This window comes from Oryctolagus cuniculus, chromosome 7, assembly GCF_051225735.1.
Source record: "Oryctolagus cuniculus isolate XC-2025 breed Fujian yellow rabbit chromosome 7, ASM5122573v1, whole genome shotgun sequence".
Classification (NCBI taxonomy): Eukaryota; Metazoa; Chordata; class Mammalia; order Lagomorpha; family Leporidae; genus Oryctolagus; species Oryctolagus cuniculus.
Genome location: NC_142873.1, coordinates 9,886,307 through 9,911,873, shown reverse-complemented (window position 1 = coordinate 9,911,873; position 25,567 = coordinate 9,886,307). Strand labels below are relative to the sequence as shown.

Genomic DNA, 25,567 nt, shown 5'->3' with positions numbered 1-25,567 from the left:
TATGATAAACACAGGCAAAATGACCTCTGCATACCTGAGAGGTTGGTGTAGGGCTTATCTGTCATGAAAACAGTAAAATCTGTGTTACTGTTTTTCATAGGCTTTTTAAACACTTCTGTATACTGGAGTTCCTCAATAGCTATGAATATAGAATCCTGAGACGCTCGCAATCTTCTAAGTATCTGAAATGAAATAAATATATACCCCAGTTTAACTGAGCATTATTTTACAGATAGCCCTCATTTCATGTAGAGTCTTGTATCTAAAAGACTCATATCATTGCTAATCTAAATAGTGCTTTTACAGTCAGATATATGAAAGGTGATTGACTTTTCCCCATACCTCCATAATTTATAAGAAAACAAATAATGAAAAGACTAGACCAAGATGATTTTGAAAAATGGTCATAATCTTACTTTCATTGTAGAGGATAAGGACTAAAAGTCTATTCAGAATAAACCAGTTAACTAGTCAGCTGGAATTTTATATGATTTCTTTTCATTGTTTAGTTCATGAGCTTTTTTTTTTTTTTTTTTCATTTAATTTGTAGATGTTGGGTGTCTTTGATTTTATGTCTTTTGAGAAATTTATGATCAGGTGCTTTATTTATGACGTTGTAGTCTCAGCTTAGGCGATTGATTGAAATACAATATAGGGAAATTTAGTATGCATTTTTTAAAGGCTTAATTTGGGAAAATAAACTGACATGGTAATGTAGAGCTGTTTTGGAGCAAGGCAAAAAGGGAATGTAGGTTAGTTTCTTTATATTTCTAATGATTTCAATGGTTGAAATCTTAATGATATTTGACATAATGTGCTTTTGGAGATTTGTAGTATATTGTATTTTAAAGTTGGGAAGCGAGATTATAATTCATTGAAATGATTTATGTAAAACATTTGTAGATTAGAGGGTGAAGTACAAATATAAGTTTTGTTATTATATGAAATATATTTAACAGAGGCAAGAATTTTATTAATATGCTGCCAAAAAATAAATGGGAAGCAATGTTGTCTTGCAGGGGGATGGTGAGTGATAAAATGGTGTATGGAAGGCTGTGTTGAATAAGTGGCCAGGTTGAGATTATAAAGGAATTATTCAGAAGGAAAAGTTCATAGATTTTTTTTGTGTGGTTGTACAATAGGAAACCTATAGCCCAGCCCCAGCTGTTGTGGATAGGGAATGAGTCAGCTAATAGAAGATCTTTGTGTCTTTCTGTCCGTCTCATTCTCTGCCTTTTGAATTAAATGAAAAAAAAAAAAATTTTTTTTAATTTATTTATTTGAGAGGTAGAGTTATAGACAGTGAGAGAGAGAAAGACAGAGAGAAAGGTCTTCCTTCCGTTGGTTCACTCCCCTAAGTGGCCACTATGGCTGGCACTGCGCCAATCTGAAGCCAGGAGCCAGGTGCTTCTTCCTGGTCTCCCGTGTGGGTGCAGGGCCCAAGCACTTGGGCCATCCTCCACTGCCTTCCCAGGCCACAGCAGAGAGCTGGACTGGAAGAGGAGCAGCCGGGACTAGAACCCAATGTCCAAATGGGATGCCGGCGCCACAGGCGGAGGATTAACCAAGTGAACCACGGCGCCAGCCCCTGAAAAAGAATTTTTAAAGAATATTGTTTTCATGGGGTTAGTGTTTGGCCTAGTGGTTGTTAGACTGCTAGTTGGGATCCCCATATTGGAATGCCTACGCTGTGAGTCCTGGCTGCACTCTCCACTCTGGCTTTCTGCCAGGGAATACTGTAGTTGGGTCTCTGCCTCCCACAGGGGAGCCTTGGATTGATTCTCCACCAGCTCAGCCCTGGCCATTATGGGTATTTGGGAGTGGCACAGTGAGTAGGCGTTCTGTCTGTCTCTATCTCTTCCTTTCACATAAAATTTTGTAGAAACTTTTTTTTTTTTTTAAGAATGCTGTATTGTTTTCTGGCTCACTAAAGAGTACCACTCGTCTGGTGGCAGTGTAGTTTTATTTACTTCGCATGTGAAGTAAGACTAACAGGTATTTGATAAAATTTCTATTTTGAGGCCAAATATATTATTTTTTTTTCAAATATATTACTGACTTTACAGTCATATCACATGTTTGTTGGACTTTCAATTTTTAGAATATAGCAAAGATAAAGAGAGTCAGTTGATGGGTTCTCTTAGGTACAATGTAAAAATCAGATCTGAAAAGCAAGCAGGGTAATTCTAGAAAGGAGAAAAGAAGGTAAGAGGAGACAGAGAAGGTGTTGTCACAGATTGGAGTCTGAAGTTCTCCATGTCTGCACTAAACAAGGTCTTATGGTCAGACCCCTATAAGGATAAGAAGAAATTTGAATTGAATGCTGGCAGCCAGCTTAGTTGACTGATAGATAGACAAAGGTGATGATAAGCAGGTGTCATTGTTCTTTGTAATAGTGAAGCATTCTGTCCAGAAGTCAAGAGACATGTGGAAAATTGAGTGGGAATGTGTTTTTCTTACATACCAATATCTTTGACCCTGCAAAATGTAATCTGGAAACTGGGCTAAGACAGTTGTCATGTTTATTTTGTCCTCTTCTGTTAGTCTGTGAACAGAATAACCATCCAAGATTTTATGGTACTATATTTAAGCTAATTGATGGTCTTAAACATTGATTTATAGATAATCTGAAGTAATTTTAGGAAGTAGGACAGAACTGAGAGTAACGGAATCTTAGTAGTTTAACTGTAGACTCATAATGCAAGAATGAGAAAATACACCAGCAGTTCACAAGAATAAGCCCTCTCCACAAGTAGCAGCAAGTGCCATGAAACAGGGAAAGATGTACAGCCTCACTAACAAGGAAGAAGTGTGACATAAACAGTGTTTATTACTGCTGTTCTGACAGATTGAGTGAAGAAGTTTGTGGGTAAACTCATGCACTTCTAGTGGAGTGGGAACTGGCCAGTCTTCTGGAGTATGGTTTCTGTCCCTCCTTTAACCGCCTGCCTGACAGCCTGCTTCAGTGAGAGGGCAAGCTTCAGCAGCACCACTCACCCACCAGACGTGTGGGAGGTTGGGCGCCTACTGCTTTGGGACTCAGGGGATTGTGCGGTGGTGGCAGAAGCTCCAGCTCCGTTGACTGAAGGGATTAGGTAGCAATGTAGAAGTCTGCTGGGCAAACTTGACCAACAGAAGGGGGCAGATAGGAAATAATTGGCATGTAGTTGCATTTCTTTCTTTAAGTATTACTTGTTTTTTGTGTTTTTTTTTTAAAGAGATTTATTTATATATTTGAAAGTCAGAGTTACAAGGAGAGAGAATGAGAGGTAGAGGTAGAGAGAGAGAGAGAGAGAGAGACTTCCATCTGCTAGTTCACTCCCCAGCTGGCCACACCGGCCGGAGCTATGGCTATCTGAAGCCAGGTGCTTCTTCTGGTTCTCCCACGTGGGTTCAGGGACCCAAGGATCTGGGCCGTCTTCCACTGCCTTCCCAGGCCATAGCAGAGAGCTGGATCAGAAGTGGAGCAGCAGGAACTCATACCAGTGCCCATATGGGATGCCGGCACTGCAGGCGGAGGCTTTACTTGCCATGCCACTGGCCCCTGTAGTTGCATTTCCTTTCTGGTTCTGAGATACAGTGGTCTGCAGTCTGGAAAGCATCCTTTGTGGCCTGGATCAGACAGACCAGCTTCCTAATAGTACTCTCTTTTGTTTGCTGTTCCTCCTTTCGTACCTCGCTTCCTTTTGCCTTTATCCTTCATATCCTGAAATTTCACTTTCTAAATGTTCCTTAGCTTCGCCTCAGGTTCTGTTGTTTAGCGAATCTAGACTGAGATTCTAAGACTATTCTGTAAAAATATTTTCAAATGCAAGGAGATGCATGGACCTGGATGTTCATTGCAATATTGTATTATTGAAAAATTGGGGTGGGGGGCAGTGATGTGGCATAGCGAGTAAAGCTGCCACCCCTGCAGTGCCGGTATCCCATATGGGTGCTAGTTCGAGTCCCAGCTGCTCCACTTCCAGTCCAGCTCTCTGCTATGGCCTGGGAAAGCAGTGGAGGATGGCTCAAGTCCTTGAGCCCCTGCACCCACGTGGGAGACCCGGAGGAGGCTCCTGGCTTTGGATCGGCGCATCTCTGGCTGTTGTGGCCATCTGGGGAGTGAACCAGTGGATGAGAGATCTTTTTCTCAGTCTCTACCTCTCTGTAACTCTGCCTTTGAAATAAAATTAATAAATCTTTAAAAAAAAAGAAAAAAGAAAAATTAGGAGCATTCTAAATGATCCTCCATAGGGAAATGGTTAATAATTTATCATAGAGGCCGGCGCTGCTGCTCACTAGGCTAATCCTCCACCTTGTGGTGCCGGCACACCGGGTTCTAGTCCCGGTCGGGGCGCCGGATTCTGTCCCGGTTGCCCCTCTTCCAGTCCAGCTCTCTGCTGTGGCCAGGGAGTGCAGTGGAGGATGGCCCAAGTGCTTGGGCCCTGCACCCCATGGGAGACCAGGAGAAGCAGCACCTGGCTCCTGCCATCGGATCAGCGCGGTGCGCCGGCCACGGCGGCCATTGGAGGGTGAACCAACAGCAAAGGAAGACCTTTCTCTCTCTCTGTCTCACTCACTGTCCACTCTGCCTGTCAAAAAAAAATTAATATATAGTTGAATACTATCCAGTATGTTATGGAAAGTTGTCCATGGTACAGTGAGTGAGATAAACAGAGTGAAGTCAGTGTGCTTAGTGTGGTCCCATTTTAAGAGATACAGCCCCTTAACAAATCAGGCAAGTTTGTGTGTGGACATAGGCACAGCTTCAAAAGGAATAATGTAGGGTTGGGGAGGAAAGTCAAGAGAAGGATTTTTACTTTTTATTTTATATACGAATATAATCTTAAAATTTTTTTACACTGAACATTTGATAAAAAGATGGAAAAGAATTTGCTATTAAGGGGCCAGCGCTGTGGCACAGCCGGTTAACGCCCTGGCCTGAAGCGCTGACATCCCATATGGGCACCGGTTCAAGACTCGGCTGCTCCACTTCTGATCTAGCTCTCTGCTGTGGCCTGGGAAAGCAGTAGAAGATGGCCCAAGTCCCTAGCCCCTGCACCCACGTGGGAGACTCAGAAGAAGCTCCTGGCTCCTGGCTTCGGATCAGCGCAGCTCGAGCCGTTGCGGCCAATTGGGGAGTGAATCAGCGAATGGAAGACCTCTCTCTGTCTCTCTGCCTCTCCTCTCTGTGTAACTCTGACTTTCAAATAAATAAATAAATCTTAAAAAAAAAAAAGAATTTGCTACTTAAATGACACAGGAAGTGGGAAAATTATTAAAATGACGAACAGTTGGTTTAGTAGAGAGTATTTAGTTTATCCAGTATTGGTCTTTAGGGATGATTTATTATAAATGTGTATATGTGTAGGTGTATACACACATGCATATATGTGGGTTTACTATAGTCTGGGCATTATTCAGAGTGCTGTGTTATATCATTTTGTTTGCTGGTCACAATAACTCAAAGGGAGGTACTGCTGTTTTTCCTTTTTTACAGAAGAGGAACCTGAGGCCTAGAAACCTTTTAAGCAAAACCAAGTCTGATGTCAGGGATTTAATATCGATAATTAGAAAATTAATGCAGTTGTGCTTTACTCCAGACCCTGAGTTTCCAGCCAAAATGCTTCTACCCCGTTAAGTCCTTTGACACCTGGTATCACAGCCTATGTGTGACCTGATTGTAAAGCCATCTACATAGCTACTAGACAGCCAAGTTTTGTCTTTGGTGAGTGGGAAGACAGTTTTTGGTCCCTAAAATGGAAATAGCACTTTTGTTTTTTCTGCTTGTAAGAGTAATAATAGCTTTTGTAGGAACTTTCAGACAACACTGAGTAGTTTTTGTAATGGGAATTAAAAATAACCACTGTTAATATTTTGTTTAGTTTTTGAAATTTTTATGTGTGCATTCACACATTAGGTACAATCTTGTTTCCCCACCAAATGGGATCATACTACTAAGGTGATTTTCCAAAATAATCTGCTTTACTTCCCAATTATCACAGTAATTTTTCCATGTCACTGTATCTAGATATATATCATTGCTAAGGACTGCATAGCATTCTATTGTATGGATGAACCCTGTTTAATTTAGGCAGTGTTTCATGTGGGGAAGTTTCGTTGTTTTCATTTTTCTTCTCTTAGCAGTTATGCTGCAGTAAGCATCTTTTGACCTGTATTTTCATATATTTTTCTAATTATTTCTTCAGGATGAATTCTTCACAATCAGTGACCAGATTTTATAGTTTCAGTTATTGATGGTTTAGACTCACTGAGCAGTGCATTATTTGTCACCTGTGACTTTTTGTTAATGATTGGTAAATACTGAATACTCACAGTGGATACTGAACACCAGCTGTGAAACATGGCGCCCTGTTGCTAAGTCAGAGCTTTCCTGTAGGTAAGTCTGTGACTGCAGACTGAGTCAGAGTTTGTTTCACAGTAAAGAAAGGAAATAATACGTGAGAATTTTACCCCATGGGATTCGGAAGAAAATAATGAAATTTAACTTTAAAGCTAGACAGCTTTACTTTTCCTTTGTACTGTATTCCCCTACTTTCATTGCATTGACCATGTGTCCCTTCTCTGCTCTAGATTTTAAGCTCCAAAGGATTAAGAAAAACATTTATTTGGGTTACCATTGTACTCCTAGTTGGGGAGCAGTAAATATAAGTTAAAGTATTTAGTAAATGGGAAATAATATATAAAACAAAGCATTGGAATCTGTTTCCTGGGTTGTTTATAGAACCATAACTACCATGCTTTTTTGATATATTATGATGCTGAAAATGGTTTCAAAACTACATAGGGAAAATCAACATTGCTCAATTTAATGAAACTATACCATTTCATAAATCCAGATTATTTCATAAAATAAGATAATGAATCCTCATTCTATTTCCACATTATGTGTCCTAATTGTAAACTCAGGGTCAGACCTATACTGGGACACAGCAGTCCAGTAAATCACTATTACAAATGACATGCCCCAAAGGAGTATTTACTGGTTACTTTAGCCAACGTATTAATGACTAGCTTAGGACCATGAGTAATTAGATAGGGTTGGAAATAAAGAATACCTATAAAATAGATGGTTCTTCATTTTCTCAGAGGGTTGTTACCTCTTTTATGCTGATTATTGTTCTAAGTTAGCATTGGTATTCTCTGTATGGGCATTACGGCGTTCATCTTTAAGTAATAAAACCTAAATAATCTTGATTATAACTACTAGAAAAGACATGAGTCACTTAAAAGCAGCAAGATTTCCAGACCATTAGAAAGTATCTTAATTTTTGGCATCCATGAGCTATCTAATGGTCATTTTGTACATAGGCTATTAAGTAAATTTTTCGTGAATATCATTTTTTAAATAAAATCATAAATTTTTAAATAAAGTGTTTTTATTTGTTTTTAAAATTTACACTCAATGATGCATCATTAATTTTATTTTTCTACCTTGAATCAAGAAATCCCCAGCAAGTTTTGGGAAGGTGTTAGGTATTTGTTGAATAGGCATTATAATCAAACTGCCAAGACATCTTCAAAAAGTAAATACTTAGTAAATATTTATATAGAAATATGGTCATAAACAGTGTCAGAAAATCCCTCTTTTTTTTTTTTTAATGAATTCCTAACCACAAGAAATCTGTGCACTTACTGGAGGTTTCTAGAGAGCCTTTATGTTCTTTTTAAAGATATGAGACTTTATTAAGTTTTACTTATTTATTTATTTATTTGAAAGACAGAATGACCGAGAAGGAGAGGGAGAGAGTTCTTCACCTGCTGATTGACTTCCCAAAGGCTCGCAATAGGGAGGGCTGGGCCAGACAAGGGTAAGGTCGAAGCCAGGAGCCAGGAACTCCATCTGGGCCTCCATGTGGGTGACAGGAGCCCATGAGCCCAAGTACTTGGGCCATCATCCACTGCCTCCTAGGGTGCACATTAGCAGAAAGCTGGATTGGATGTGGATGGAGGACTCAATCACAGGCTCTCCAGTATGGAATGCAGGGGACCCAAGTTAGTGTTTTAACCCACCGCTCCACAATGCCCACCCCAGGAAAGCCCTCTGAAGTATGCTGTCTTTGCCTTTTAATTTTATTTTGTTGGCTTATTGCTTTAAAATTGAGTGCCCTTGGAACAAATAGCATGCTAATAGTTTGATTTTATATTTGAGTCAAAGCTATTAAACCTTTACCTCAAAGTAGTATCTTAAGCAAATAAATTTAGTTTACTACCTTTAAAAGGTTTTATTGAGTTCCTGTGTGTTTGATTTTTTCCTTTGTAAAATTTAAGAATGTTGTATAAATACTGTAGGTGTTTATCCTTTCCCTATACAAGTATCTGTAACTAAATAGATCCAGATAAGAGGAATAATGAATTAAACTGCAAATTGGCATTAAGTTTTCATCTTCGCCATGGAACTCAAGAAACTTAGTAATGTGTATATATTGCCAGATAGAGTATCAAATTCCTCTTACCGTGTGTGTTACAATTACATGAAAGCAAATGAGACCTTATGTTTGAATAGCTATTAGTGAGAGCCCTAGTCCCTAGTTATCATACCTTTATATTGAAAATAGAGTAGTAATAAAGGACCAGTGTTCTCATTGGCCTATTGTCATCAAGGTGTTCAGTAGCTGTTGGTGAGCCGTGAGTCTGGCTAACCTGAGCTGAGTCTCCTTAGCTAAGCTAGGACTGAGTATGCCAGATGCCCCACAGTAGCTGGGGCTGGGTCAGTCCAAAGCCAGGAACCCAGAACTCCATCCAAGTTGTCCCCGTGGGTGTCAGGGACCCAGCTACTGAGCCATCACCTGCTCCTTCCTCGGGAGCACATCCGCAAGAAGCTGGAGTCAGAAGCAGCGCCAGGACTCAGACTCAGGCATTCCCATGTGGGATGTGAGCATCCCAAGCAGATCTTACGTGTGAGGCCAAATGCCTGCCCCAAGAAGTTGAGTTATTGACCATGGTTTCAAAATTAGGTATGTCAGGGTGGGCTGAGCCAAATTATTAAAATATTAGAGATTTTTCTTGAAAAACTAGAAAAAATTTTGGTCAGACTGCCTATTGCCTAATGAACTTGTCAGTTTGGGTATCTTAATGTTATAAATAATTTTAATATTCTGTAAAATGAATTATTTTTAGTATTTTACACCACTGAGATTCTGAAATATGTTATTACTTTTATGAACACTTTGAATTTCTAATGAAACTTTCAGTAAAACTTCGAAACTATGTTTAAGAATTTGGTATGTTCTAAATGTTATTATATTAGAAATGGAGATGAACACTTTTATACTGGAACATACATTGTTCTTTATACTGAAAGTAACAAGAAAATGCAAAACAATAGTTTCATTCCAAATTTTTAGGAACCATTAACTTAGAAATCTAAGTTTTTAATTCTTACTTTCAAAGTCCCATGTAATCTGTATTTCTCTCTCCAACATTTTGAATCCAGACTTAACCTTAACTTTGCATACAATAATTTGATTCTTATCTGACAGGCCTCTTCATTGCCCCTCAGATATAGTGGATTTATTATGCCTTTTTATTTTCACTTATGCTGTTTAAATATCTTCTTTACTGTTTCCAAAAGTCTTGGTAATTCCTATATATGCTATGAAGTCTCCAGTCCATACTAATTTCTCCTTTTCTGTAAATCAAATCTATGATTCATGGCACACACTATAATTTAATCATATATGTCGTGTATTGATTTTTAACTTTTACATGGTATAATATAATAATATCCTAAATCCCTGATAATACTAAATGTCTGGATAGCAAGTACCTTGATTAAAATACCTTCCAGGGGCCGATGCTGTGGCATAGCAGGTAAAGCCGCCACCTACAGTGCCAGCATCCCATATGGGCTCTGGTTCGAGTCCTGGCTGCCCCACTTCCAATCCAGCTCTCTGCTATGGCCTGGGAAAGCAATAGAAGATGATCCAAGCCATTGGGCCCCTGCACCCATGTGGGAGACCCAGAAGAAGCTCCTGGCTTCGATTGGCACAGCTCTGGCTGTTGCGGCCAATTGGGGAGTGAACCAGCGGATGGAAGAACTCTCTCTCTCTCTGCCTCTGCCTCTGCCTCTGTTTCTCTCTCTGTGTAACTACAACTTTCAAATAAATAAATACATTTTAAATAAAATAAAATATCTTTCAGTGATATGCTAGTGTTTAAGAAAGTTAGTGCTTGAAAGTACTTACTGTGCTCATGGGAGTTGAACTGAAGTAAGTTAGAGATATTTATGAACATAAATTATGCCTCATAAAATGTCAAGTGTGCTTTTTGGTGGTTCTAACCAGTAGGCATTATTTTCATTGTCCTTTTGAAAACATCCCAGTTGCTGAATGATGCTTATTCATTGAAGGGTTATTTTGAGTCATGTTTTAGGAGAGAGATATTAAACTAGGATTACATTGTCAACAGAAGTTAATTTTAGCAATAGAGTATACTTTTATGAAATAATGCATCCAGTGTTTGTATACACCTGTATATGTTTACATTTTGTATAAGAATTCTCTTCTGTTTCCTCAATTAAGTTTTGCCTCCCTCAAATGAAGCCACTTATTCAAGCTCATCTTAGCTTCTTGCTGTCCTTAAATGGTTGTTATTTTTCTCTGCCTATTGATTGTAGGCTTCCCTAGCAATAGGTCTGGCTTTTGAGATCTGAGATCTTTAGAGCTATAATAGATTGACAGAAAATGTAATTTTTTCTATTTTAATGAGCCAATGAGCTAGTAACCTCTGATCGCTACTGAGACAAGGTGAGTTGAAATAAGAAAGACCTTTCTTTTCTTTGGACTCTCCAGGGAAATGCTGAGAAAGTATAGATCCCTCTCCAAGACACAGGTTGAGGATAGACTACAGCGTGGTTTAGGATTGCCAGAGTAAGCAGGATTCACCGTATGTAAGAACCATTCACAAGTGCAGAGTATGGCAAGGTAGCCTCCCCTACTTGCAAGGGAATCTCTCCACCAGGTGGTTGGGCCTCCGAGGGTTTACGTTTTACTGCTAGGGTAGATTTCTGTCCCCACCTTAAGCCCTGTGAATTTCTTGCATGTTTTCCCTTCAGGTACACCCACGATTTTTTCCAGGCTTGTTTAATTTTTGAGTTGTTCCAGTGTATAACCATTCTGGGGAGCTTTTCAAGGCCCTTTATTCAATATAATTGTGCAATCTGTGTAAGCTTTTGTTGCAGTGTGATGTTTAAAATATAATTTATTTGTACTCTTGCTATAAAACAGCATTTAGTAACATTCATTGTGTGTGTATTTCTGATATTCTTCACAGGTAATAGCAGGTTGGAAATACTTTCAGGACTTCATATTTTCCCTGTTTCATACTCTTGTCTGTCTGTCATCAAAACAGTGTGTGTGTGTGTCCGCCGTGCCTGTACTCAGTGAGTTCAGTGTTCATGGGCTTTCTTACCGTGAATTTCCTGGAGCAGCTGTATCCTAGGTGAAGTGTCCTGTGGCTTCTCTGCTACAGCGAATACCAGAGCAATTACTCTACACATGAGCAGTCCTCTAATCTCCAGCCTTGCACGTAATTGCTGCTGTGAGTACAGTTGCTGTCTGCCTGTTTCTTCCCCTGGAGGCAGTTATGCTCATGTCCTGATACAGAATTAGAAAATGACAAGAAGGTTTTTAAAAACTGTGTGGAAGTTTTGTTTGTAAACTTGTCTACTTTGAGAATTTGAAACTAAAATTATATTGCCTTTTTTTATAAGACTGACCTGAGTAAATCTGATGGTAATAAGAGTAGAATAACAGAAATGATTGAAGGTTCATTGAAGAATTAATTATGAATATATTTCCTTTATGGATTAGTACCATATTGGCCATGGTTCAGGAAATTTAATTCTAAGCTAATGTTACTTATTTTTTAAGTGTGTAGACAGTCATGTGCCATATAACTTTTTGGCCAATGATAGACCACCTATATGACAGTGGACCCAGAAGATTATAATGGAGCTGAAAATTTGTACTGCCTCATGACACCACAGACATAATATCATAACACAACACATTTTTCAAGTGTTTGTGGTAATGTTGGTGGTAATAAGACTACTGTGCTTCCAGTCATACAAAAGTATAACATAAACAGTTATATAGAATACATAATGCTTGATAATGGCAATAAATGACTGTTACTGCTTTATGTATTTACTGTATTATACTTTTTGTTATAGAGTATATTGTTTCTACTATAATCTTACTGTAAAATAGAATGCCATGTTAACCAGCCTCATACATCTCCAGTTTACCATGTCTCTTTATTTAGGTGATTGACTTATACCATTTAGATTTGTGTAAGAACATTCCATGGTGTTCACACGATGATGAAATCACTTAATGAGGTTTTCTCAGAAAGTATCCCCTTCATTAAGTAACACATGATTATATATTTAAATTCCCATGTAATCTAGAATTAATTCAATTTTTTGGTTGTAGTGATAGGGTAAGATTATAATCTAGTAATTGTAGATGTGATATTACCTGTTATAATAAAGTCTCCTTTCTCCTTCAGTGAATTCTTTTGTGCAAGTGAATTCTCCCAGCCAACCCTTTTAAATATCTAACTTTATTTTAATTTTTAGAGGAACTTTTTTTAATATGACAAATTTCCTTCTTTTTTTTTTAAGATTTATATTTGAGAGGCAGAAACAGAGAACAGAGAAAGAGAGAGATATCTTCCATGTGCTGGTTCACTCCCCAAATGGCCGCAATGGTCAGAACTGGGCCAATCTGAAACCAGGAGCCAAGAGCTTCTTCTGGGTCTCCCACATGAATGCTGGGGCCCAAGCACCTGGGCCATCTTCTGCTGCTTTCCCAGGCTATAGCAGAGAACTGGATTAGAAGTGGAGTAGCTGAGACTTAAACAGGTGCCCACATGGGATGCTGGCACAGCAAGCGGTGGCTTTTACCCCCTCCGTCACAGCTCTGGCCCTTCCTTGCTTCTTTAAACATAGCTTACTGTGCACCTTCTTAAATTTTCTTCACCATTGTTATGTTAACTAATCATTATAATAATAAATGGGATGAACTTATAGGCTAGTGAAGGTATAGATTATCTGTCCCTTCACCCACTGTCTCTAAACTTTCTACTTTTTTGGGTCCTTTTAAAATTGAGATACTAATTTGGGGAGTGAACCAGCAGATGGAAGAACTAACTCTCTCTCTCTAACTTTTTTTTTTTTTTTTTTTTTTTTTTTGACAGGCAGAGTGGACAGTGAGAGAGAGAGACAGAGAGAAAGGTCTTCCTTTGCTGTTGGTTCACCCTCCAATGGCCGCCGCAGCCGGCGCGCTGCGGCCGGCGCACTGCACTGATCCGATGGCAGGAGCCAGGAGCCAGGTGCTTTTCCTGGTCTCACATGGGGTGCAGGGCCCAAGCACCTGGGCCATCCTCCACTGCACTCCCTGGCCACAGCAGAGAGCTGGCCTGGAAGAGGGGCAACCGGGACAGAATCCAGCGCCCTGACCGGGACTAGAACCCTGTGTGCCGGCGCCGCTAGGCGGAGGATTAGCCTAGTGAGCCGCGGCGCCGGCTTCTCTCTCTGTAACTTTCAAGTAAAAAAATAATTTTTTAATTAAAAAAAATAAAATTGAGATGCTAAAGTTCACTTACCATAGCAGTTCATCTATTTTTTTAAAGATTTATTTATTTGAAAGTCAGAGTTACACAGAGAGAGGAGAGGCAGAGAGAGAGAAAGAGGTCTTCCATTCAATGGTTCACTCCCCAATTGGCCGCAGTTATACTAATTATACTAATTCAGTGATTTTTAGCATATTCACAAAGTTGTACAGCTATCACTGGGATCCTTTTTAGAATATTCTTTTCCCTCAAAAATAAACTCGGGCCAGCGCCATGGCACAGCTGGTTAACACCCTGGCCTGCAGTGCCAACATCCCATATGGGCGCCAGTTCATGTCCCGGCTGCTCCACTTCCAGTCCAGCTCTCTGCCATACCCTGGAAAAGCAGTAGAAGATGGCCCAATTCCTTGGGCCCCTGCACCTACGTGAGAGACCTGGAAGAAGCTCCTGGCTCCTTGCTTCCTATCGGCACAGCTCTGTGCCCTTGCGGCCAATTGGGGAGTGAACCATCAAGTGGAAGACTTCTCTCTCTCTCTGCCTCTCCTCTCTCTCTGTAACTCTGACTATCAAATAAATAACTCTAGGCTGGCACCGCGGCTCACTAGGCTAATCCTCCACCTGCGGCTTAAGGTACACTAATAAGTAATTATTAGATTTATTTACAGAACACTTAACTATGTGCAAAATATGTTAGATGCAGTGTCCTATTCAGTCCTCACTACAACCCAGTAAAGTAGATACTATTTTTTTTAAGATTTGTATTTTTACTTGAAAGTCAAATTTAGAGAACGAGAGAAAGAGATCTTCCATCTGCTGGTTCACTCCCTAGCTGACCACCAGGAGCCAGGAGCTTCATCCAGGTCTCCCACATGGGTGGCAAGAGCCTAAGCACTTTAGTCATCTTCTGCTGCTTTCCCAGGCCATTAGCACAGAGCTGAATCAGAAGTGGCGCATCTGGGACATGATCCGGCACCCATATGGATGCCAGCATCACAGGTAGCAGCTTTACCACCAGTTACATCACCACGCCAACCCCAGCAGATACTCTTTTTAAAAATGTTCTTTTTTTTTTTTTTTTAATCTATTTGAAAGAGTTACAAAGAGAGGTAGAGACACAGAGAGGTCCTCTATCCGCTGGTTCACTCCCCAGTTGGCTGCAACGGCTGGAGCTGCGCTGATCCGAAGCCAGGAGCCTCCTCTGGGTCTCTCATGCGGGTGCAGGGTCCAAGCACTTGGGCCATCTTCCACTGTTAACGCAGGCCACAGCAGAGAGCTGGATCAGAAGAGGAGCAGCTGGGACCAGAACCGGCGCCCATATGGGATGCCGGCGCCTCAGGCCAGGGCATCAACCTGCTGCATCACAGCACTGGCCCCATGTTCTTATTTTTAATTTACACACAGTAATTGTACATATTTGGGGGTATGGCAAATACTCTTGTTAACTGTATTTGCTGAATAAGAAAACTGAATTTTAGTGAATTTAACAGTTTAGCTGAAGTTATAGAGCTTATAAGTAGCAGAGTAGGATTTGAACACAATCTATCTCATTTTAAAATTCATAAATAAAATCCAGTCTTAGATGGAAGTCCACTTTATTTGAAGTTACTTTTCATATTCATTTATTCATATATTCAATAAATATTTATTAAATGCCTCTGTGTACCAGGCACTGTTCTAAGTTCCTCAGATACTCAGTGAACAAAATTAGATAAAATTCCTTGCCTTTATGGAGTTAAAAGACTGACACAGAGACATAGGGTATTGGAAGTATAGAAAGAAGGGGAAATTGGCTTACAATTTTAAATGGAGTGAGGTACAGGGTGAGCTGCGTTGAGAAAAGCCACATTTGGGTAAAGACACCAAGTTGGCAAAGGAGTAAATACTGCGCTAAGTGGAAGGAAAGGTACCTAACCACTTCTCCCAGGGTTCTTCTTCAGTATTTGTGGGGGCTGGAGACAGTTAACTTAAAATGCTTTTTAGTTATTGCATGGGATCTGAATTAATGCTGTCTGGGGACATGCTTCATTATTTACTTACACATGCTTATATATTGCCATCTTGAGATAAACTTTTATCTTAAACCTAATGAGAAGAAGGGCCTTATTTTTATTTATTTATTTATTTATTATTATTTTTTTTTTTTGACAGAGTGGACAGTGAGAGAGAGAGACAGAGAGAAAGATCTTCCTTTGCCATTGGTTCACCCTCCAATGGCCGCCGCAGCCGGCGCACCGCGCTGATCCAAAGGCAGGAGCCAGGTGCTTCTCCTGGTCTCCCATGGGGTGCAGGGCCCAAGCACTTGGGCCATCCTCCACTGCACTCCCTGGCCACAGCAGAGAGCTGGCCTGGAAGAGGGGCCACCGGGACAGAATCCGGCGCCCCGACCGGGACTAGAACCTGGTGTGCCGGCGCCGCTAGGTGGAGGATTAGCCTAGTGAGCCGCGGCGCTGGCCAGAAGAGCCTTATTTTTTAAAAATTTTATTTAAGATAGACAAGTTTCATTTATTTCCTGTATACAGATTCAGGAACATAATAGTTACTATAAATAAAAATTATATTTTTTCTTATAATATCCAAAAGCTATATTGGTAAAAATAATAAAAGTACTTTTATGTGATGGGATTGCCATATGCTTCTCAAAAGAATAATACCATTCTACAAGACCATTAGGGCCATTAGCATACTGTTCGTACCTGTTTCACAACAGTTTTACCAATTTGGCTGATTTTGTTGTCCTAATGAAATTAGTTAAAAATCCATTGCTCCTCATTTTAATCTACATTTGAAAAATTATTAGGAATGTTGAACATTCTCTCAAGTATTGGTGTAACAGTATTTATGTCTATGTATGTAGCCTCAGAGTAACTTCAGATGTCTAATTATTGCGGGCTCATAAAGATGTCCTGTTTATCCTTTGGGTCTTAATGTTTTTCTTACATGTGGAGTCACTTGGATATATTACTTGTAATATTTAGTTTGTTTTACTTGCTTAAAATACAGTTCCTTCTTTTTCTGTGTACTTTTGCTAAATTACAGAAATTCCAGTTTAAGTGTCTGAATGTGTTGATCTTTTATGATTTCCTTTGGTGCTTAAAATCTAAGAAGTTATTCTTGAACAGTTATAGTATGTCGTGTGTTCAGAAAAATTCTCTAAAGAAAATTTAAATTTTTATTGCTAAAATTAGTGAACTGAAGATAATTTTCCTTAAGAGCCATTTTAAAATAGCTTTAAATGGAGTAAAAAATATTTAACAGATAAACACTTCAAATGTTGAACAGTGGAACCTGGATGTTGAAATAACTGATATTTTTTGTACCTTAGCTTATTTTTAAAATTTTTAAATTTATTTATTTTCATTTTGTTTGAAAGAGAGGCAGACAGAGAAGGAAAGATTGTCTCCACTGGTTCATTTTCCAAATATGTGCAATAGCTAGCATTTGGCCAGGCCAAAGCCAGGAGCCAGAACCTCCATCCGGATCTTCCATGTGGGTGACAGGAAGCCAGATATTTGGGCCGTCATCTGCTGCTTCCCAGGGGCATTAGCAAGAAGCTGGACTGGAAGTAGAAGTGCTAGGACTTGAACCAGACGCTTTGGTATGGGGTACAGAATTTGCAAGTAGTGAGTGACTTAAGCCGATGGACCAAATGTCTGCCCCATACCTCAGTTTGAAACACTCTCGAACTGCAACTTAATTAAGTTGCTCAAAGTCTTGTAGACCTATACTCAAACAAACCGATACTCAAATTAGACAAACTGATAAGACAGAGTCCGAAAAAAGCAGCACACAAAAGAAAAAGGCCTCCTCTTTGCATGTTAAATTAGCTTGATAACCTTAGGCATAGTTACTTTTTCAGATACAAAAGAAAGTTTCATAAAATAGGAAATCTTGATCCTGAAGTTGACTTAGAGTCTGAAACAAGTGATAAAGATTCAACCAACAACTTAATTCTTTCCCCTTTGAGTGAAGGATCATTTCTTTGTCTCGAGTAGTATAGTCTGAGGCAATATAAGAATTGGCACATTTTATTCTCTTGGCTGCCAAATTGTAGTCTTTCTCTTGAACCACTGATGTAACATGGAAGGAACTTAATGGATTTTGAATAGAGAAATGGGATAAACTTGTAAGCCTCTATGGGAGACAGTTCCTCAGAGTAGAAATCAAGAGGGTAAAGGTAACTCCTTCTGGTAGATGAGGTAGATGGAAAGGATCACCAGTGCACCGCTGGCAACTGTATTCTAAATTCAGCCTGATAATAGCAGACTGTTTTTTAAAGTATTATTTGTACCTAAGATGTAATCATTTTTGCCCCCCCCACACTCAAAACAAAGTTGTCACCAGCAATCTAACATGTATATTTTTGTCATTGTAGAAAGAGGAACTAATCCCAAGAAAGGATATATTTTGTATATACCACAGTCAAATTATGGGGTCAAGTTTTTCACTGGAGATTTTAATTAGGTTGTATTATTCTTTATATGTAGCAGTATTCATCATGTTGTTTATAAGTGAAAAAAATGAAAATTACCTAAATATAGAGTGTCAGATAAAAGCTCGTCCTCTGCTCTGTGTTGCCAGTGTGGGATACCTGTGCCACAATGCCAGCCCCCAGTGTCCTGGGCCTCTGCCATCTGGGATTTGCTCCTCCTGGCTTCAGCCTGCCGCAGCTCTGGCTGTTTGGGGCATTTGGGGTGAACCAGCAGATGGAAGATCTTTGCCTATCTCTCTTAAATAAAATTGTTTAAAAATTAAAAAACAAACCCTGAAGTTAAAAAAGAAAAAGTAAGCCTTGAGGAGATCACACTGTCCAAGTGGCTTGACTCATGCTGAAGTGAAGTCCAACAAAATATAAAGAAGCGCAACAAAATCCAGCTGATGTGAGTGTAGCATTTACAGCGCCGGATCGCAGTAACAGTCTTTCAAACATGCAGAAAGGTAGGAAAAGATGCCCCGGTAGAACAGCTTGTTAATGGAAGCAGAGCACAGATGATACAGATGATGAAATACCAGACACGGACAGGAAGACACCTGTTATAAATATCTTCAGAAAGTAGGGGGAAATGGAACACAGTGTAGAAAGCAATCAAAAAGACCCAAATGGAACTTCTAGAGATGGTAAAATATGGTATGTGGAGTGAAAATACACTAGTTGGATTAACATGTTAGACATTGCAAAAGAAAAGAATGTGAAAGTTTAGTAAGTGAAACTAATAAAAATTAAGCACTGAGCAAAAATGAATAGAACTTAGTAAACTATGGGGAAAATCATGTAATTGGAGTCCTAAAAAAGGAGAAACGAAGATTAATTTTTTTAAAATGGCTCAAATTGTAAATATTTGGTGAAAACTATAAACCAGAGTTTTTCTTTTTTAAAAAATGATTTGCGTGGTTGCCACCATGAACTTCTTTCAGTATTCTAGACAAATTAATTACTTTTCTATTACCTTTTCTCTTTTGTCAAAGTATTTATTTATTTATTTATTTATTTTAAAGTCAGGGTACCAGACACAGAGAAAGAAAGAAATATCTTCTATCCACTGCTTCATCCCTGAGTGCCCGTAACAGCCAAGGATGGGCCATGCTGAATTCAGGAGCCAGGAACTCCGTCCGAGTCTCCCACAGGGACTCCAGGAGCCCAAGTACTTGAAAATCTGCTGCTGCCTTCCCAGGCACATTATCAGGAAACTGGATCAGATGTGGATGCAGGACTCTAACCCAGGCACTTCAAGTGGCAGCTTAACCTGCTGCACCACCGTGCGCAAGCCATAAACCAGTTCTTTAGATTCTTTGTTGGAGAGAGCTGTTCTGTGCACAGCAGGCAACATAGCGGTAATTCTTGCTTCTGTTCACTAGGTGCGAACAGCACCATCTAGTTGTAGCAACCAAAAAATTGCCCCAGACATTGCTAAATATCCTGAGATTGAGATGGAGGATAAAAAAAAGTAACCCCTGGTTGGTTGAGAATCACTGCCATGAACCCATACATCCAAGAAGCTCACTGAACCCCAAGTAGTAGAAACATACTGAAAAAGAAATAGCATCTAAGCGGGAAATGAAGAAGTAGAAACTGTCCCTCTTCATCGGTGATAAGATCCTTTTATAGGAAACAAGTAATCCAGAAAGAAACTACTGGAGCTAATAAATTAACTCAGCAGAGTTGTAAGACACAAGATCAATATGCAAAAATCACTGTATTTCTATACACTTGGAGCAGGCTCTCCAAAAAATGAAACAGAGTAAATAGTTCCACTTAAAATAGCATCCAAAAGAATAAACACCTGGGAATAATTTCAGCCAAGGAGGTGAAAGATTTTTACACTGAAAACTAAACTGCTGTAGGCGATTAGAGACCTGTATAAATGGAACTGCATTTGTGTTCATGGATTGGTAGGTTTAGGTTTAAGATAGTAATAAGGCTGAAATCAATTTACAGATTTCAGTGCATTCTGTACAGGGGAATTACCTGTTTTTTGTTTTGTTTTTAGCAAAAATAGCCTTTTACAGTCAATAAAGTGATCTAATTTTGCTTCTAAAATAAGGTTTGTGTTCAGAGTCAGGGTTTTAATATTTGCTGGAAGTCCTGGCCTAAAAGCTAAGTGTTGCCAAAGATGTGGGTTTTGCAGAGGTCATGAATCCTTCCAGACACTAATGCTCAAGTTCATGCCTCCATCGTGCATGCTTTAGAAAAATCTTACTGCTGAATTATCTTACTCTTGTGTGTTTTGAGAGCACAGGACAGGGCCTGTTAATCCCTTGATTTTAAAAAAAGTGTTTCCAAAGCAGTTGACTTCTTTTTTCTTTTATTTTAGATGTAAACCTCCTTTCTTTGCTCTCTCCTATTCCTTTCTCCTTTCCATGCAAAAGAACTTTTTTTCTTTTATGATTAAATTTGAAGTTACAGGGGCTGGTGCTGTGGCATAGTGGGTAAAGCCAATGTCTGCAGTGCCGGCTCTCCGTATAGGTGCTGGTTTGAGTCCCATCTGCTCCATTTCTGATCCAGCTCCCTGCTAATGCACCTGGGAAAGCAGTGGAAGATGGCCTAAGTCCTTGGGCCCCTGCACTCTTGTGTGAGAACGGGAAGAAGCTCCTGGATCCTGGCTTCGGATTGGCCTAGCTCTGGCCTTTGTGGCCATCTGGGGAGTGAACCAGCGACTGGAAAAGCGCTCTCTGTCTCTCCTTTTCTCTGTCTCTCTAACTCTGCCTTTCAAATAAAATAAATAAATTTAAAAAAATTGAAGTTATACTACAGTTTAGTTTGTATTTCACTTGGGAGCTTTTTTTTTTTTTAATTTAGTTATTTATTTGAAAGAGTTATACAGAGAGAGAAGCAGAAAGAGAGAGAGGTCTTCCATCCGCTGGTTCACTCCCCAGTTGGCCAAAACAGCCGGAGCTGCGCCAATCCGAAGCCAGGAACCAGGAGCTTCCTCTGGGTCTCCCTCGTGGGTGCAGGGGCCCAAGGACTTGGGTCATCCTCCACTGCTTTCCCAGGCCATAGCAGAGAGCTGGATTGGAAGAGGGGCAGCTGGGACTAGAACCGGCATCCATATAGGATGCTGGTGCTTCAGGCCAGGGCCTTAACCCGCTGTGCCACAGCGCCAGCCCCACACTTGGGAACTTTGACTATAAATCTAGATGTGATTTTCCTGGTCACATTCATGTCTGATAATTTATATATATGGGTTTTTTTTATTTTTCACATGAGTATCCGTATTCTGCTTGTACAGCATCTCACAGTCAGCTAGGGGAATTGTTGAGGCTCAGGGAAGACTACGAGAGTGACATGGACTGTCAGTGAGTGCCCATTCCACCCCTGTGGAGACTTGACAGCCCTGGTGCCTTTCTGTGACTGCCTGGGCTTTGTCACTAACGCTTGAAGAAGTGGTCGAAGGTGAACTCTTCCTATCTCTTAGGAAAGTAGCATTTTTAACTTGGTTTAAATATATAGTGCTTTAACTTAAGAGTCTCTTACTTTTTTTCCCCAAACAGATACCCGAAAAGAAAGGAAAAGAAGCAAATACTGGCTTTGGTGGACCAGTTGTTAGTTCTCTGTATCATGAAGAAACCATCAGGTAATTACCTTTGGATCTCTGATAAGAATGTATGTGTAGTATGTGCATATGTGTGTTTGCTTGGTGAGTGTGTGTGTGTGTGTGTGTGTGTGTGAGTGTGTGAGTAGATATACTTTTAATCTTAAAATCTCGATTTGTGTAGCATTCTTTCTTAACATGAAACTGATTTGGTGGTAACTATAGTAGGGTAATAAATGATAGGTTCTAGTACCAGTCGGGGCGCCGGATTCTGTCCCGGTTGCTCCTCTTCCAGGCCAGCTCTCTGCTGTGGCCCGGGAAGGCAGTGGAGGATGGCCCAGGTCCTTGGGCCCTGCACCCGCATGGGAGACCAGGAGAAGCACCTGGCTCCTGGCTTCAGATCGGTGCAGCACACCAGCCATGGTGGCCATTTGAGGGGTGAACCAACGGAAAAAGGAAGACCTCTCTCTCTCTCTCTCTCTCTCTCTCTCTCTCTCTCACTGTCTCTCTTTCTCTCTTACCAACTCTGCCTGTCAAAAAAATTAAAATTAAAAAAAATGAAAGGAAAGAATTTTTGGGGGTATATAAAGTCAGTGTGTCTGAAGTGATGCCAGGTAATATGTCTAAATAAGTGATACCACTTATTCTTGGATTGTTGATGATAAAGTATCTGAATCAGTGCCTTTATCCCCACCTAGGTAGTTGGCAGGGCAAGGTTTTATCTCTCAGACAATCTAAAGCTATGGATTTTTATTGTTAATTTTCCTCAAAATAGCATTATTTCTTTATTATTAATTTTGAAAGAGCAACAGAGAGGGAGATACAGAGAGGCAAAGACAAAGAGAGAGATATCATCCATGCACTGGTTCCCACCCCAAATGACTAGATCAGCCGATCTGGGCCAGGCTGTAATTAGGGGGCAAGAACTCCATCTGAGTCTCCCACGTGGGTGACAGGGCCCCAGATACTAGGGCCATCTTCTGCCTTCCCAGGCACATTAATAGAGAGCTGTATTACAAACAGAGCAGCCAGGACTTGAACTGGAACTCTGCTATGGGATGCTGGTATTGCAAGCCGTGGCTTAACCTGCTGTGTCGTAGTGCCAGCCAATAATTATTTCTTTTAAGGGTTTTAATTTTCATAAGTTACTTACTCTGATTAAAAGTCATTTTAATTTACTTTAAATTAATAACTTTAAATTAATTGGAATATAAAATGGTATAGCTACTGTGGAAGACAGGGTGAAGGTTACTCAGAAAATTAAAAATGAAATTATCACATCATCCCGCAATTCCACTTCTGCATCTGTATCCAAAATATATCTCAAAGATATATTTGCACAGTATGTTTGTAGCAGCACGATTTATAATATTCAGGAGGTAGAAGCAACCAAGGTGGCCACTGATGGATGAATGGATAAACAAAATGCATTATGCATCCAGTGGAATATTATTTGGCCTTAAAGAAAGGACATGAAGACATTACGCTGAGTAAAATAAGCCAGTCACAAGACATCCAGTACTGTACATGGGATGGTCAAAGTCATAGAAACAGGAAGGAGAATTGTGGCTGCTGGAGCTGGAGGGAGAAGTGGGAGGTGTTTAGTAGGACAGCTTCAGTTTTGTGAGATGGGAAAGTTCTGGAGGTTCACTGCACAACAGTGTGAATGTGTTAACACCACTGAGCTGTATACGTAGGAATGGTTAAGATGGAAAATTTTATGTTTTTTAACAATTAAAATTTAAAAATTATGTCAGTATTTAACAAAGCTCTTAAGTTTTTGTTACGTACAGAATTTCTTGGCTAGCCTTTGTCTTTTAGCACTTCATGTAAATCAGATTCTATACTCTTTTAAGCAGTCATGTGACATATTCCTTAAAGGTTACAGACAAAAATGTGAATTTCTAAAGCTCTTGTTTTTCTTTTTTTTTACTTATCTGAATATTGGTTTACTTATTAATGATTGAAATGAGCTCTGATTTTCAAATAGAGAATGAATTCACCTCAATTTATTGAAAATAATTACTTACCTTCTTAGAATGAAGGGGAAATGATACCGAAAGCATATGCCTCCCTCTTTCAGAAAAGAGTTTGACGAGAGTTTATTGACATTACCTGTCATATAAGGAAGAAGTGATGTGAACTCTCAGGTAGCTTTATAGCAGGGAATCAAAAACTTGAAACGTTCAGTTCCCAGTTGTGAACTAGGCAGACAATTAACGCTAGGCCACCTGTCTTCAGTGTATTTGCATGGCATGAACATTTCTACTTAGAGTAAACGCTTGTTTGAGGTGGGATTGGGGAATGGTGAGAGAGTGGGAGGAATACAGATACTCTTTTTACTATTTGACAAGTAGAGTTATAGACAGTGAGAGAGAGAGAGAAAGGTCTTCCTTCCACTGGTTCACTCCCCAAATGGCCTCTACGGCCGGTGCTGCGCCGATCAGGAGCCAGGAGCCAGGTGCTTCTTCCTGGTCTCCCATGCGGGTGCAGGGTCCTCTACTGCCTCCAGGGCCTCAGCAGAGAGCTGGACTGGAAGAGGAGCAACTGGGACTAGAACCGGCGCCCATATGGGATGCCGGCGCCACAGGCAGAGGATTAACCAAGTAAGGCACGGCGCCGGCCCTGGAATACGGATGCTCTTTAAGGCTGTTGCTACTGTTATGGATTCGCTTTGCCGCCTGATCCCTGTGATGGATGCTGAGAATCTGAGGAGTACATACAAGCTTTAAGGAAGCATAGTTTAAAGAACATTTTCAGAGTTTAGCTCTTTCCTCAACCCATACATATTCAGAGAGATTTTGGGAGAGGGAGTGTTTCTAAATTTGCTATTCCGTCTTTAGAGTCTTCTAAAAAATAACATCTTAGAACCTTGATGCTGCTAATCAAAGTTTATTAAATGTTCAAATCAAATCAAGTCAGGAAACATTTAGAGTCATTTTTCTAGGTAATAGAGGAAGCTATCATTTCTTGTTTCCTCATAATCCATTGTTAATACCATCACATAAATGTGGCGTTTATCACATCGGATTATAATTTTTAAAAAACTTTCATCTTTTCCACTAAGCTTTTAATTTTTGAGGGAAAGGATGATATTTCATCTATATCTGTATTCTTTTTTTTTTTTTTAAAGATTTATTTATTTATTTGAAAGAGTTAAACAGAGAGAGGAGACTCAGAGAGAGAGAGGTCTTCCATCTGCTGGTTCACTCCCCAGTTGGCTGCAACAGCCAGAGCTGCGCCAATCTGAAGCCAGGAGCCAGGAGCTTCTTCCGGGTCTCCCACATGGGTACAGGGGCCCAAGGACTTGAGCCATCTTCTGCTTTCTCAGGCCATAGCAGAGAGCTGGATGGGAAGTGGAGCAGCCAGGACTCAAACCGGTGCCGGTATGGGATGCCAGTGCTTCAGGCCAGGGCGTTAACCCGCTGCGCCACAGCACCGGCCCCATATCTCTGTAGTCTTACTGACTGAGAAAGAAAGTTCCTGGTACCTAGTGGTTATTCAGTAAAAGTGCTCTGAACGTGGGATACATCCATGCCACATCTCTCAGGGAGCTGCTGGTTAGTGACTCTTGCTTACAGGGTTAACCTAGGGGTCCCGCCCTAAGAGAGATCTGATGGCGTGGTTTTCCTGTGATATGCCCATCCCAGCCTTTCCCAAAGCAATTAAAGAAAAACTTACAGGCTATTTCCCCTTCCTAGCTTGATAGATTTATAAAATCCTTTCTTGACCTAAGCTTAACTCTCTTAACAGTATCAATCACTTATCTATAAATAATACTGATCTTTATTTTGTGTGCCAGTTTCCTGGTTTTCTTCTAGTGTTTTTCAAAATGACACACTGAATATAGGTTTTTGGAATGTCCCATGACACAACCAATCACAGTACCTCTGCAGAACATGAAGCAAATCAAGTGTGCAAATCAAATGAGAGTAGAAATATGGATAAGAGGATCCTGA

General features: G+C 40.1%; 1 protein-coding gene across 4 annotated transcripts in view; it reads left to right on the top strand.

Moving 5' to 3' along the window:
* ACBD6 (acyl-CoA binding domain containing 6) overlaps positions 1 to 25,567 on the top strand; it is a 195,760-nt gene that overhangs the window by 40,124 nt on the left and 130,069 nt on the right. For all 4 annotated transcript variants that reach the window (XR_016210356.1, XM_002715013.6, XM_089299466.1 and 1 more), the window contains exon 4: positions 21,568 to 21,650. Coding sequence is in view for 3 of the 4 variants with exons in the window: in XM_002715013.6 (XP_002715059.3) it covers positions 21,568 to 21,650 (83 nt within the window). In the remaining variant the exon portion in view is untranslated. The remainder of the gene's footprint in view (positions 1 to 21,567; positions 21,651 to 25,567) is intronic.